The sequence below is a fragment of the Poecile atricapillus genome, chromosome 2, assembly GCF_030490865.1.
Source record: "Poecile atricapillus isolate bPoeAtr1 chromosome 2, bPoeAtr1.hap1, whole genome shotgun sequence".
Classification (NCBI taxonomy): Eukaryota; Metazoa; Chordata; class Aves; order Passeriformes; family Paridae; genus Poecile; species Poecile atricapillus.
In genome coordinates this window covers 67,187,326-67,203,452 of record NC_081250.1, presented here as the reverse complement: position 1 = coordinate 67,203,452, position 16,127 = coordinate 67,187,326, and the positions used below count along the sequence as shown (strand labels likewise).

The 16,127-nt window shown below is 42.7% G+C and overlaps 1 protein-coding gene across 4 annotated transcripts in view; it reads left to right on the top strand.

The window, feature by feature from the left end:
* Positions 1 to 16,127, top strand: part of FARS2 (phenylalanyl-tRNA synthetase 2, mitochondrial) — a 244,530-nt gene that overhangs the window by 67,790 nt on the left and 160,613 nt on the right. For all 4 annotated transcript variants that reach the window (XM_058831259.1, XM_058831262.1, XM_058831261.1 and 1 more), the window contains 2 exons: positions 7,868 to 8,027; positions 15,487 to 15,618. In XM_058831259.1, the coding sequence (XP_058687242.1) occupies positions 7,868 to 8,027; positions 15,487 to 15,618 (292 nt within the window). The remainder of the gene's footprint in view (positions 1 to 7,867; positions 8,028 to 15,486; positions 15,619 to 16,127) is intronic.

Genomic DNA, 16,127 nt, shown 5'->3' with positions numbered 1-16,127 from the left:
GACTAAAGGTAATTAGGTTATGTTCGGATGCTGATTTCCTCAAGGATCGAATTGTTAATACTAGCTGCCTTGTTTTTCCTTCCACTGAGTCAAGCTCTCGACACCCAATTTGGATTTGGTCTCCCTTGTATGCTACCATGGAAGGTTGATGCCATAATTTACTTGCGTATGGCTGATTGTTACGTAGGGCATATACCTCGAAATAGGGTCCCTTCGCTCCCCATTCCGGGTGGATACACTGGTGTGCGTGAGACCATGGGTCTATTGGGGCAGAGTCTTGGGGAAGAACTATACTTATCGAGAGTCCAATGATCAGGGTTGAAAGGGCCTGAGGTGAAGTCAAGATCATGATGTCCGTTCCTCTTGTTTACTCTCTGGAGCTTTCTTGACCCGCGAGTAATGAATCCACGTAGGTCGCTCCTTGATCCGGACCGCGGTGAAGGTAGTCAGCAGCACTTGGAAAGGTCCCTCCCACTTCTCTTGTAGGGGTTTTCCTAAAAGATTCTTAACATACACCCAATCACCGGGATTAAACGGATGCAATTTACAATCAGGTTGTTTAGGTTGGTGCTCTATCACCACGGTAGCATTCTTATCTAATTGTTTCCCCACTGTAATTACATAATCATAAATGTACTGGTTACCGATTTGGTCTATGGCATCCCCGTTTACAACTTGCATAGCATAAGGTCTACCATACAGGATTTCGAATGGGCTTAGCTTCTCTTTTGACCTTGGTTTGACTCTCAGCCTCAGCAGAGCAATAGGCAAGGCTTGATACCATTGCAAATTAGTCTCTTGGCATATTTTGGCAATTTGCTGCTTAATAAGATGATTCATTTTTTCTACTTGTCCACTGGCCTGTGGATGATAAGGCGTATGTAATTGCCATTTGATTTGTAATGCTTTGCTTATTGCTCTCACCACTTTCGCACAGAAGTGTGTACCCCTATCCGAGGAAATACTCTTCGGTACCCCAAACCGCGGAATGATTTCATTCAACAGTATTTTGGTCACTTCTCTTTCCTTGTTTGTCCTGCAAGGGAATGCTTCAGGCCACCCAGAAAATGTATCAGTTAATACCAACAAATATCGAAACCCCCCTTTTCTTGGGAGCTCAGAAAAATCAATTTGCCATACTTCACCTGGGAATTTACCTCGACTTATGGCTCCTTGGTGTATCTTGGTTCCCGTATTCGGGTTATTTTTCAGGCACCGTTCGCACTGGGATGTTACGTGCTTTATAGTAGTAAATAATTTCGGTCCTGCTATCCTGGTTTGCAAATATTGGTAAAGCGGATCCAAACCCCAATGGGCCTTCTCATGTTCTGCTTTTACAAACTGCCACATCACATTTCCTGGTACTACTAACTGTCCTGTTTCCAATTGACCCCAACCATTTTCTAATATTTTGCCCTTATTTCTTTGAATCCATCTATGGTCTGATTCCTGGTAATCTGGCTTGATACTGATATCCAGGTCTCCTGGTATTAGGGCCGTTATTCCCACTTCCCTAGACCTTGTGGCAGCTAATTTGGCCTCTGTATCTGCCTTTCTATTTCCTATTTCTGGAATAGTATTGCCTTTCAGATGTCCCTTACAATGCATTATGGCCACTTGAGCTGGGAGTTGGACCGCCTCTAGCAATTGCAGAACCTCCTCTGCATGTTTAACTGTTTTTCCTTGTGTAGTCAACAGTCCTCTTTCTTTCCAGATGGCCCCATGAGCATGTACAACAGAAAAGGCATATTTAGAGTCTGTCCATATATTGATTTGCATGTTCTCTGCCAATTCCAGAGCTCGAGTCAGAGCTATCAGTTCTGCCTTCTGGGCTGAAGTTCCTGTGGGCAAGGGGTTCGACTCAATTACCCTTTCTGTAGTAGTGACTGCATAACCAGCCATTCTTACTCCTTGCTTCACGAAGCTGCTGCCATCCGAGAACCAGTTGTCCGCATCTTCGAACGGCTCTTCTTTGAGGTCCGGGCGACTGGAATAGACAGCTTCAATTGTTTCCAGGCAGTTGTGTTCGATGGGTTCTGCCGGGGCTCTTCCTTCTAGAAATGAAGCTGGGTTCACAATGTTAGTTACCTGAATGGTTACGTCATCTGATTCAGCCAGAACGGCCTGGTATTTTAGGAATCTGGAAGGCGACAACCAATGGTTGCCTTTCTGTTCCAGCACAGCCGACACGGTGTGGGATACTAGTACAGTCACCTTTTGGCCCAGCGTGAGCTTCCTGGCCTCTTCTATGTTAATTATCACTGCGGCCACTGCCCTCAGACAGCCTGGCCATCCTTTGCTTACTTCATCCAATCGCTTAGAGAAGTAGGCCACAGCTCTCTTGTGTGGTCCCAGCTGCTGTGCTAGGACTCCTAAGGCCATCCCTTGTCGTTCGTGGGAGAACAGCCAGAATGGTTTTGATACATCTGGGAGACCTAAGGCTGGTGCTCTCATTAGTTCCATCTTCAGCTTCTTGAAGGCTTCTTCTGCCTCGGGAGTCCAAACTAGGATGTTCTTAGCCTCCTTCAACAAATCATACAGTGGTTTAGCGAGTATCCCGTACGGGTAGATCCATAGCCGACACCAACCTGTCATCCCCAAAAAGGCGCGCAGATCTCTCACCGTCTCTGGTTTGGGCATCTGGCAGATGGCCTCTTTCCTAGCTGCTCCCAGGGATCGCTGTCTTCTGGAGACTTCGTATCCCAGGTACACCACTTGTTTCTGTACCAGCTGTGCTTTCTGTTGAGAGACTCGATATCCACTTAAACCCAGGAAATTCAGCAAGGAAATAGTCCATTCAATGCATTCTTCCTCTGTCGCTGTTGCTATTAGGAGGTCGTCTACGTACTGCAGAAGGGTGCCATCTCCCAGCGGCCTTTCCCACTGTTCTAGTTCCTTGGCTAACTGATTCCCAAAAACCGTAGGGGAATTGCACCACCCTTGGGGCAACACTGTCCAGGTGAGTTGGGTCTTTCTTCCACTATCTACAGATTCCCACTCAAAGGCAAAAATCTTTTGACTCTCGAGAGCTAAGGGGAGGCAAAAGAACGCGTCTTTTAAATCTAATACGGTGAACCAGGCCAAATTCTCCTTCAGTCTGGTCAAAAGTGTGTATGGGTTAGCAACTACCGGATGCAATGCCTTAGTTATTTCATTTACTGCTCTCAAATCCTGGACTAACCTATAGGTTCCATTAGGTTTCTTGACTGGCAGGATTGGTGTATTAAAATCTGATTCGCATTCTACCAATAACCCCAGTTCCATAAACCTTCTGACTGTGGGCTCAATCCCTTTCCTATCTTCTATCCTCAAAGGGTATTGTTTCTTTCTCACCGGTTTTGTCCCAGCTTTAAGTTCAACGACAATCGGTGCTGCTTGTTTTGATTTTCCAGGTATATCAGTAGCCCACACCAATGGGTACGTCTTGCTCAGGATTTGCTCGAAATTGTGGCTTTCAGGTTTAGGCTCTACACAACTGATCGTTAGGCTTAAAGCTGTAATCAGTTGTTCTTCATTTACTTGAAACTCCAATTGATCTTTGTTAAACTTTATTACAGCCTCAAGTTCTCCAATAAGTCTCTCCCTAGTAGGGGTTTTGGTGAATTTGGTAAATACAGGAACTGATGAATTCCCATTTGCTTCCCAATTTTGTATTTAATGGGTTTCAAAAAGTAAGCCTTTTCTGGTTGGCCTGTTGCTCCCACAACTTGTACAAATTCATCACTTTTAGGTACAAATTCTTGATTTAAAACCGAAAAGGTTGCTCCCGTATCAATCAAAAAGTCTAATTCCTTTTTACCCTCCCCTAGCTCTATCTTAACCAGTGGGTCTGCTAGGGTACGGCCCACCGGTCCCCTTCATTCACTATCCTGAGGCGTGGTAGTAGTGGTGGCCATTAGCCTTTCCCTTAGCTGGGGGCATTCTCGCTTCCAGTGTCCCGTCTGCAGGCAGTACGCACATTGATTCGGCCCTACCCCGTTTGAATGGGGCTGGAGCCTCCTTCCCCTTCCTGCTGGGTTGTCTCTACCTCTTCCCCTGGTTCCAGGTTCCGAGTAGCCTGTCTTCTGAGCTGCCACTGCTACAGCCACTACTCAAGCTATCCTCCTGTCCTCCTTTTTCTTCTCCTCAACTTCTCTATTATTGTATACTTTCCACGCCTCATTCAGCAGTGTCTCTAGGTTTTTATTTGCCGGGTGCTCGAGCTTTTGTAATTTCTTCCTGATGTCTGGGTTACTCTGTCCCATCATTAACCCTAACAAATGCTGTTTCCCTTCCTCTGTTGCTGGGTCCAGGGGTGTGTATTGTCTCATTGCTGCCCTAAGCCTATCCAGAAATTCTGACGGGGTCTCATCCTTTCCCTGCCTGACATCATACAGCATCGACCAATTGACAGCCTTAGGGATCGCATTACGCAAGCCCATCGCTATCAATTTTCTATACTGCACTAGCCGTTGATAGTGTTCCGCGTTGCCCGGGTCCCACTCTGGTTTACTGCTGGGAAAATTATCTTCTAGTCTCCCCGATAATAGTTGGGCATGTCGCCTCCCCGTTTCCAATACGAGTTCCCTTTCCGTATCTGTCAACTCTGACAACATCACTTCTATATCCTCCCAATCAATATCTAAGTTCTTTGCCATTAGTTCAAACCTCTTTGCTACTCCCTCTGGATTCCTCCTGAAGTTCCTTGCCTCATCCCTCCAATTGTTCAAATCACTCGTCGAGAATGGCACCTTTACTCTAGTCTTTTCCCCTACCATTGGCATAACTTGTCGGAGAGGAGCTATCGTGCGATTCCCTTTCTCCCCTTGCTTTGCTTCCCCCCGTGCCACAGATCTGGTGTAATACGAGTGACTGGTCCCCTCCCCGGGATCTTCTTCCTGTGCCTCAATGCCTTCCCTATTCTTTCTCTTCTCTTTCTTCTTTCCCCCTTCCTGCTCTTCATTTTCCTCTCCTATCTCTATCACACAATCCATCCGATTCTCATCCTGCGTCTGTCGCCTCTTTTGTATCTGCCAGCTCTTATCCTGTCCTGGGCTGCGGTTCCTCTCATCCTCTGCTCCCCCTCCACTTCTCTTATCCTCTATCTGAATTACTATGTTCAGTTTCTGTGAGTTACTCTCTGCCTCCCTTTCGCATGTCTCATTATCATTCTTCTCGCTGTATCTCAATTTAGGGACGTCGCCTCCCGGTGAATTGCTTTTATCCCCAGTCCTTGGTGTACTGGTTTCCATTCTACAGACGCCTCCTTTTCTGGAGGTGTTGCTATCTCCATATGGACTGAGCTCGGGTATGCTACGTGTCTCCCTTCGGCTCTCTGCTTCTGACCCACTGCCTTCCTCCCCCTCAACTTCCAGTCTGGGTGGGCTGTCAGCATCCATGTAGCTCCCTGACCCCTGTGGACTATCTAGTCCCTGAGGGCTGTTTTTCCTCTCGTCAATCCCTGATTTTAATGGGCTGCCCTCCTTCCAACTGTTGTCTAGCCTCTGGGGGCTGTGCCCAAACTTAGATTTCCACCATCGTTCTAGTTCCTTTAATGGGGTAGGATCCCCTTGTTCCTCTTTTGGCCTGGGGAGGGGCCCTTCTCGTCCTGGGGCAAATGGATGGTATTCCCACAGGCTTATTTCGCTCTCCTTTCCACTGTCCCTTCTTGTTAACTTAAGACATTGTTGCCCAATGCTACATGCATCGCAGCAACGTTCTTTGGGCTTTGAACCTTTCTTATCTTTTTCCAGGGCTAGTACTAGAGGATCCTGAGGGGCTACATTAATTCCGCACTCTTTTTGCCACTCAGGTTTATTCCTCAAGGTGAAAAACATGTCTGCGTACATCACCTCATCCCACTTATTGAGCCGGCGGAGGAAGAGCATTAGTTGTAAAATGGTATTATAATTAATTGTTCCCTCGGGCGGCCATTTCTCATTATCATCTAACTTATACAATGGCCACCACTGCGTACAATATTTGAGAAGTGTCTTTTTACTTATGTTTCCCCCCGGAATCCCTCCCAGGTCCTTCCAATGCTTTAGGATGCACCCTAAGGGGGTTTTCATATTTACGTCCTTACTCTGTTGACCTCCCATGACTATCCCCTGTATCTGCGTTTTCTGTTAACCGAAACAGTCCCTCTCTCGCAACCACGATATGCTGATATATTTTAACACTTCATGCACACAATCTCAATCGCTTCGTCCGTTTCCGACCTGGCTTCTCGCGAAGAACAGGAAATGCGGAGCAGGACTCCCTCTCGCTTCGCAGCTACGCTGCGTCTCACTCACCCTCACATACAACACACACTTATAAAATAAAATTGTTTTACCAGGTTTGGTCACAAAAAAAGTCGCCCACAAACTGTGAGGTACCGGCTTCCCAAATTCAAGGCACGTAGACAGCACAATGCGCGTTTCAATCTATTACATAAAGAGTAACAAGATGTCTCCTATAAAACTTTGCAACAAACACATAAAACGAACACACAAAACACATACAAACACCAATGGTACCAAAACCTATGATGTCCGAGATATCGAACACAAATGGTACCAATTAGGGACAAACACCAATGGTACCAAAACCTATGATGTCCGAGATATCGAACACAAATGGTACCAATTAGGGACAAACACCAATGGTACCAAAACCTATGATGTCCGAGATATCGAACACAAATGGTACCAATTAGGGATTTTTACCAGGGCGTCCCCTGGTTTACCCTTCGGTGGTCACGTCTGACCCCCGTGTCCCAATAAAGCGCTTTAAACCAAAACCAATAAACAATTAAAAATACCTCTTAATTGGAGCAGGAGATGCAGGGAATCCTTCCTCTGCCGAAGAGCGCTGGTCCGGGAGGGGAGTCTCTTCTGACAAAAATCCATCAGGGGCCCCAGAGGGTCCCGGCCCCGGACCGGCTCTTCGGAGGGAACCCCTCAAAGTCTGGGTCTCCTGTTTGGTCCCATCTGGGTCGCCAGAACTGATGCCGAATTTTGCCCCAAAAGGCGATAAAATAACTGTCTAAGAGACTCAGTTTAAGTCAGATAGACAGGAGGTATTTTATTAGCAACGTGCACGTTGGGGAAATCTCTAAAGGGATTTTTCCAAAGTCTTACAGCAAAAGCGTGCCTTTTATACAGTTTTAGGTTTGGGATTACATCATGTCCATGCATATTCATATGGGGCGTGCCGTAGGCGGAGCGTGGGCGGAAACTTCTGTTTTGAGGATCTTTTCGGGGGTCGTTCCGGTCGGCCTTCATCGTGGGCGAGGGTCTCCGAGGAGTCTTCCTCTTTAAACTTTTGAACTTCTCTCCAAATTTGGTCCATTCCCGGTGTAGTTGGCTGAGTTCCTAAGCTTTGGCCAGGCTCCTAGGGTCAACTTGACATATTGGCATTAGACATGCTTTAGCTTTGGCTCGAAGTATGCTTTGTCCGGTGGTTTTCATCCTTATCTTCCTCTCCTGTCATTGTGTTCCTAGTCCTAGCCAATTTATTGCTCCAGGTGTTTCCTATATGCTTCACATTCTATGTTTTAACCCATTATTTCTCGAAGGCTATCTATTTTATGGCTTCAACCTGAATCAGAAAAGGAGAGATGCTTATTTTGTAAATTATTATTTTTCTGTAGCTAATCATATTATTTAAAGGTATAGTACAGAAAGAAACCAGATTTAATTATTTGAGTATTTTTGTTCTTATGATGATTCATCTCTGCATTTAGTGAACAGAATTTGTGTAAAGTCACAGCCTTTATGTTTGTTTTTCACAGTTCAGACTTAGCAGGTAAGATTCCCACTTAAATCAATGAAAAACCTCATTCTTTATTTTCATTCAGGAGGTCACTGATGTAAAACACAGTGTTTTTGTGGTTTTGTTCTAGTTGTTCTCCAGCATTAAAGATGGTGAAGGTTTACAGCTGTTTGAGCAAGGCCATCGCACTGCACACAAGCAGGAGTGTCACACCATGGAAGCAGTGAGGCTGGTGGAGTTCAACCTGAAGCAGGTGCTCACGAAGCTCATGACTCACATCTTTGGTGATGGTAGGTTCTTGCACCTTTTCCCACAGATTGCTCATGGCTGTAGTCATTTATCCTGTTGAGAAACATTTTGCTGTGTAACACAGACAGGAAGCTTAGGGGTTTTGTTGGCAGCTGGTAATACAGAAACAGCCAGGTGGGTTTTTCCAAGAGTCCGCACATTCCTCTGTGGGTTTTCCTAAATACTGGTGCACACAATGCTGTGCTGACTCAGCAGGTTTTTCTGACAATGTTTTGGTGTGCAGCATGTCAGTAGAACGTAGTGGGCATGACTACAGTGAGAACATGTGGATACCCAAATGCAAGCCGTGGTCTGGCAGAAGCTGTGTGCTAAAGGGCTGCAGTGTGAGTCCTGCGAGGAGAGGCAGCTCCAGCTCCAGCACAGAGCTGTGCAGGACCCCCTCTGCTTCATCCTCATGGGCCTCCCGTGTCCCTGGAGGGATGGAGCATGGGGGCAGCATTGAATCTGGGGTGCATTAGAGCTTGGGTGCAGTTGGCAGCGTTCAGATCCTGCACCAGCAGCAGGAGGATGGGGAGGAGCAGGGAAAGGGTGTGAGTGTCCATGTGCTGCTCCGCTGCGTGCGCACATGAAGCACCATGAGCAGTTCCCTTGTGCACATAAATTAAACCTTCCAGCTGAGGGCAGACCATGTTTTCTAAGTTCACATCAAGCTGAACAGTAATTGTTTTTTGGTACTTACAGTGGAATGAAGAAGGGTAATGAATGTGTATATGAATGAAGTATTCTCTCCTTAGAAATACCTGCTTTCAGTTTCAGGAGCTGAATTTATAAATGACCCCAGTCAAAATTGCTGCATTAATGCTATTTCCTGGCAAGGATGCTGCTCTTCTGAGTTGATTCATTTTTCTGTTGAGGAAATACTGGATGGTATTAGAATGCATGAGGTGTCTTTCCTACTTTCTAAGGTCTTTTAAGATGTTTACTGCACTTAGAGTAGTAGTTCCAAAAATGGATTGATAATGATACCGAGTTCTATATATGACTGCTTGAATATTTTTCTGAATTTCTAAAGTTGATTTATAGCATGCAAAACTTTTACCAGTTATTGTTGTAATCCACCTGGACAAAAATTTTTAAGTTCCTCAGCTCAGAGTTTTTTGTAGGTGTATTTTACTTAATAGTGATCTTTTGAAACATACAAAATTGGGATGAAAGTGAATAACAGTAAGCATGATACATTTAGATCTACCTCAGATGCTGAGGATGTTTAAAGTGAGCAATTTCTTGGAGTTATTAGTGGTATCTCAGACTGCAGTGACATCCTTCTCTAACTGCTGACAGATGCTGCACTTTAAGCCTCAGCATGCTGGCTATTACTAGTTCTTATACAGTCCACACAGTACCTAAAAAGACATTAAAATATATTCATAAATTATTTTAAATGTGCAAACTAAAAGTAGATGCCGCCTTCTTACGGCTGGGATTTTCTCTTTCTATACCCCCAATATTTTTCCTGGAATACAAACAGAAGTTATAGTTATTGAACTAAATTTAATTATAGATATGCATGTGTGTATACATGTGTATTTCCCCCCCTGCCCCATTCATGTAAATACTGGAATTCAAAACATTCAAGTTCATGTTAGGCACAAGGTATATGAGATTGGTGCAGTGCAACTGTCTTGGGGCACACATAAATAAATTTGTCTTTTGATAGCTGTCATCTTTTAACTAGCATTTTACGCTTTACTTTACACAATACTCTTGATTACTTTTTACATCTGTAAATTTTACTTAAAATTTAAAATATGTTTAAATGTGTTGCTCTTGGAAAATTTTTGTTTTTCCTATACGTGGATATTTCATAAGGCCCCATGTTCTGTTAAAAGCAAAAATTTCATTCCTTTGTACTTGACATCAGTTGTGTTCTTTACAACCTGTGCTGTCAGCAGAATATAGTAGTGAAGTTGCACATCTTTTCTAGTAGGATAGCATGACCATAGCTGTAGTGGGTGACTGAAATGTTGCATTGTTGTACAGCCAACTGTTTCTTATAGGCATATTTTTTGGATTGTAGATTAAGTCCGATGTACATGTTAGTTTTGCATAACTAGATTGTACCTGAAGTCCTGGACTTGGAAGCTGTGCTTCTGCAGTACTTCTCTGGGAATTTACTAGCTCAGGTTGATGATAGATTAAGGATCTCTGCAGGATCTCTGCAGAAAGGTCATATCACTGACTTCCCTTTTTTTTTTTTCATTTTTTTCTTTTTTTCATTGTTCTAGGTTAGTTTTCATAATATTTAATGAGACAGTTGGGCTCTACCTGATTCCTACCACACTGTATAGACAATCCAGTGTCGACAAAACAAAGTTGCTGAAATAGGTGCTTAAATAGTTGCAAAGTTGCTGTGTTGTCCTGAGAAAGGTCAAAGAGTTCATAGAACCTGCACTTACCCTTATTACAAAAGTCATAGTTTTGTAATAAGTATTTTTTTGCTTTTTTCTTTTTATGTCTTTTTGGCCTTGCCAACAGCAAAGGAATGACAGATATTAGAGTAAGGAGAAAGTTCTGGAACATCCAATCAGTTGTTTTAAAAACTTGACAGTGTAAAGTAGTTCTTTTTATGGCGTTTTCTGGTGGTATGATATGCCTGATTTTGCCTTCTACAAGTATATGTCTTTCAGTTTCTTCCCTTTTTTCTGTCTGGAAGCTATTTCAAATATTACACCTAGACATCACCTTTCTTAGTTTTCCTCTGTTACCTCCATAAGGTGCACACTTAAATTCCTCTAATTTAAGTTACACCTCCATCTCCCCATATAGTTCTGCTAGTGTAGGTAGTCTGTTAGTTCTCATTTTAGTTACCTAGAAACAAGGCTGTTCAAGATTTCCCCCTCAAGTTAGCCAGTCTTTCTCAACTATGGTTCTTTCTCTAACCCCTCTTTAGTTTGCCAAAAGCTTTCTGCACCCTGAGAGATTCAGAAGTAATCTTACTATAGCAAATAGAAAATAATGACTGTATGCTGGTTCTGTGATTTGTTGCTTTACATGAAATGGCTCAAAATTCACTGCTGTCCCTTATTTATCTACCCAGCTCCTAGGCACTGGTAAGGGAAAAGCAGGAGAGTGAGTAATGTTGTGCTTTGACTGATGGCTTTGCCACTGCTGGTTCTCACTGAACCACCACTGGATATCTTTTAAATCAAACACGTTCTGCTCATTCTGCTTCTTAATCTGTGGTACTGATACCTCCTTTGAGTGCATGGAGATCTATGAGTGTAACAAGTTAAAAAAAAATAAAATCATTTATCAAGGACACAATGGTCTGGCTAATAACTTCTAAAAAATGTGAGCTAATGCAGGTTTATGTGGGCAGCCAGCTCCTGCCTGCCGCAAGTGTGATGAAATATCTGAAACAATGAGGTGCAGAGTACTTACAAATTGACGCACACCTTAAGAGACCACAGTTCAATACCTTCTGTGCTTCCCAGCACCCTCCCTGCACCCCTCTTCTTTTTCTTCCACAACCTCATCTCTAAAAATAATCCTCACAGCAACAAAGAGAATTTCTGGTCAGTGAAGACCATCTGGGTCTCAGGCTTTGTTGTTTCTGTGCTGTAGTGTAGCAATAGGCTGCTTTAATGTGTTTGACTTGTTCTTTTTTGCCTTTTCTTTCTTTTTCAGTGTCTTTGGTCAAGCCTATTCCATTATGAGACTCAATTAGGCTGGCACTTGTTTAGCTTAATATCTGATAGCGCATTACTTTTGAGTGCAGTCTACAATCAATTCCTTACCTGGATTCAGTGTTCAGAAATAACAGTGATTATTCACTTAATTCCATACTGATCTGACATACAAGTTACTGTATTGGGTTAGCATGGCAAGGTTGTGATAGCAGGGAGATGGCAGGGGTGGGTGGCTTCTGTGAGTAGCTGCCAGATGTTTGCTCCATGTTTGACAGAGCCAGTGCCAGCCAGCTCCAAGATGGACCCACTGCTGGCCAAAGCTGAGCCCATCAATGTTGGTAGCACCTCTGGGACAGCACACTTTAAAAGGGAGAAAAAAACATCCTGCACAATTTACAGCCAGGAAGAGGAACAAGAAGATGTGTGAGAAACAGCCCTTCAGATACCTTTGTTGAGACACCAGGTCAGTGGAGAAGGAGGGAGAGGAGGTGCTCCAGGTGCCTGAGCTGAGATTCCCCAGCAGCCCAGGATGCAGACCATGGTGAAGCAGCTGTGCCCCTCCAGCCCATGGAGGTCCCTGGGGATACAGAGATCCACCTGCAGCCCATGGAGGACCCCATGCTGGAGCAGGTGAACTCCCAAAGAAGGGGTGGGACCCTGTTGGAAAGTTGTGCTGGAGCAGGCTTCTGGCAGGCCCTGTGGAGAGACCCATGCTGGAGCAGGTTCCTGAAGGGCTGCGTGCTATTGAAGGGGCTCATGCTGGTGCAATTAATGAAGGACTTTCTTTGGTCAGCATGACTCCACCCTGGAGCAGGGGAAGACTCCTAGAGAAAATGAGGGATGAACTGACCATAGCCCCTGTTTCCCATCCCCACTGCTGGTGAGGAGGAGGTAGAGATTTTGGGAGTGGAGTTGAGCCTGGAAGAAGGGAGGGATGGGGGAAGTTGTTTTCAAGATTTAGTTTTTACTTCCCATTATCCAATATTATTATTACTCTATTTGATTGGTAATAAATTCAATGACTTTTCCCAAGTCAAGTCTGTTTTTCCCAGGACTGTAATTGGTGAGTGATCTCTTCCTGCCCTTATCCCGACCCATGTGCCTTTCATTGTACTTCCTATTCCTGGTCCAGTTCAGTAGGGGAGTGGTAGAGCAGCTTTGCTGGGAACATGGTGTTCAGCTAGAATCAGCACAATTATGAATTGACCTCTACCCACTGGAAGGACTCCCATGAACACCGTGAGGCTCTGAGCAGGTGTGTTTGATAACACAAATAATTTCTCTGAACTGGAAAAGTTACGGAGTTTGTGTCTAGTGTTCTGGCCTCAATTAGATTCAGCATTGTGGTCTTTTAAGTGCCTGTTTTATGACAAATATATGTCTCTTGGCCTCCTAAAATTTCTAGAAAAGATAAATTTTGCCAGTATTTCATAGGCTGTATGTGAAAAAAATAAATTAAACCAAATCAGGAAAATTACATAGTACTAGAGGAAGCCTAATCATCATAATCCTTTTAAGTCCTGAGTGGTTTAATTTGCTGAGCGTAAGCAATGCTCTTTACTCCTTGGGAATATATTGAGCACAAAGACAATATTTTGTATCTAAATAATAAATGTACCCATTTATTCTGTGACACTCTATAGAAATGCAGTTAATGTTGCCAAAGGCTGAGCACCCTCTGCTTTTCAGTAAAGTCTTCTAGAGCCAAAAGTCTGAAAGAACACTTGAATATAAACTACAGAGATATTCCCAAATGGCCTGGATACTGTATGAATAAAATTATTTTGGTATGTGGGATTAACTATTCATTTAGAGAACAGAATGAAGGTGAGAGTTGTTTTTTCATTGTGAATTTGTTTTGGTTCAGAATATTGTTTGTTTGCTTATTTGCATTTAAAACAGAAGTCTCTTAAGTACTGATATGCATTAAAATGCAAAAATAAAAAGACCTTTAAATTATTTTTTTACCTCTTAAAATTTATTTTAATTAAGAACAAACAGCTGAGGAATCCTTTTTTTTTTTTCCAGAGCTTCATTTTTAAGTAATCAGAGGATTAATAAGAAACCATTATCTGAATGTTGTTACTGAACACAAGCTAGTTGAACAGTCAGTGTAGTTGCTACAGTTGCAAATTTTGCAAGCTAAATGAGAATATTTTATATGTGCATAGCCCAAGGATTAAAATGCCAAGATCAGGAAATTAAAAAAATGTTTTCTGCACACCATACTATTGTATACATGACTCTTTTCATCTCTGTATTTTTTACTGTCATGCAGACAAAAAAGAGTAATAAAGTAATTGCTGTAAGTCACCATACAATTGTGAATGAAACTATTGCAAATACCTCCAGTTTTCTGAGTTCTATATATGCAATTAAGAAAAGGCTTTTTCATTTCTCATATACTTTCCTGAGGTTGGTTTTTAGGAAAGCTGAGAAAAATCTAGAAGTACCAGTCTGTTTGTTTTGAAACCTGCCTTGCCATTTGAAATTTCGTAGCATCTAGAAAAGTTCCCTCTAACTATTACAAGGTATTTAATGTTTTGGCCATGCATGTACACCTTTCTTGTAATTTATTGTTTCAGTTTCTGTAGCCACATTTCATGTTTCAGAAGTAATCAATGAAGATCTAATTCTTGAGGCTACATAAAATATTTTTATTAGAAAAATTTCTAGTATGAATCGTGCAATTTAATGTTTTACATTCCTTTTATGAAACAACCCAAAAAAAACTTGAAGATCAAACCAGGAATGCTAACAGTTGCTGTCACCCACACTACCTTTGTAGTGATCCTTATTTTTGAAGCTGGACCTGTCTGGTTCTTAATGATCCTAACTCTGATTAGCATTTGGCTTAACTGAAGAGATGTATTTGGGGTTAAGGCATTGGCTTAGGTTACAGAATTTGCATTTCTCTTTTTAGTTTTTACTGTTCATGTTTCTGAGACTTCTTTCCTGACACCTGATGGTTAGGAAAAATTGTTTAGTGAAACAAAGCATCTGTAAATCATTAGAAGAACTAAAACTCATCAAATATAATGAGGGCTTTGACAGCAACTCTGCTTTTGGTAGCACTGACAGCCTTGCCCTCTTCTGGCTGCACTGCTCTGAGATACCCGGACTTTCCTTGCTCTGCACAATGGTATCTTCAGAGGTCCTGAGCTGGGGAGGATGGTGGGAATTACTGAGTGGGGCTTTTCCCTTACACATATCTGCTGGGTCCAGAATGCTCTGTGTGTGTGTTGCATGCCTTAATAACGTGCAACTCTGTGAAAATATATTTCTATTTGTGTATATTAATCACTATTTTTAACTTTCATTTTTCAACATATACAGAGAGACTAGCTCTGTATTTTAATTAAGTTTTGATGAAAAAAAAATTACTTGCCTAGACTATCTATAAAATACTAAGTAAAAATTAAAGACTTAGCTAGCTTTTCCTGTGAGAAGCAGTTAGTCATTTCCTGGTGCAAAGAATAACGAAATTACTGACTTTTCCATTATCTTGGCTCATTTTTGTTCGATGCCAGGTGGTTGCTAGAGTTTGACAAATGATTGATTTGGTTTCAAAGGGTGCTTGAATTGCACAAAGCATTTTTCATATTAGAAAAGACATGGCCATTTTTTTCCACAGGTTTTTAGATTTATCACCTTGCACAAGTGTTGTAAATTAGTTTGTTTGCTATTTATTTTCTCTGGATTGCTGTAATTCATGTCATTAGTTGAAGGGCAAGTTTTACAGATGGTTGGAGGGATGGCCTTTTAAGCATACACCCTTTCATATTTATTTATTTTTTAAACACTGCTACAGGACTGCAAGTCAGATGGGTAGATTGCTACTTCCCATTTACTCACCCTTCCTTTGAGATGGAGATCAACTTCCAAGGAGAATGGATGGAGGTCCTGGGCTGCGGGGTGATGGAGCAGCAGCTTGTTAACTCAGGTACTGAAACTCCTTTACTTCATTGACATCTCTGTTAGCGAACACTTCCAGCACAATCAGCTTCACAGCCCGGAATGCCCCCTTCTACCCTGGTGAGCACAGACATCCCTGCGTGGCGGCTGCCACAAATACTCCTCAGGTGGAATGCAGCCCTTGCATGCTGTGATTTGACGGTAGCAACTGAGCAAGTGACCTGAAGCCTGCAAACAGAAGGCTTGCCTTTTATTTTGTGAAGTAAGGAGACAGAGAGATGTCAGCTTTAAATGAAAGCCTGCAAGTTAGGGCGTGTGGTGTTTTTTTTCTTTCCCAAGAGATGTCAAGTGCATTCTTAGTAAGGACTTAGAAGTATCAATAGCAAATAACATCCCTTGATATTTGGAATATCAAAATACTCCTTTGTATCTAAAGCATGGAAAGAGGCATGTGATATCTTTCATATTGCAATTTGGTTGCTGGGCAAATGGTGGGTAGCTTTTTTTCTTTTGTTTTGTCTCTTTTCTCCTCAGGCT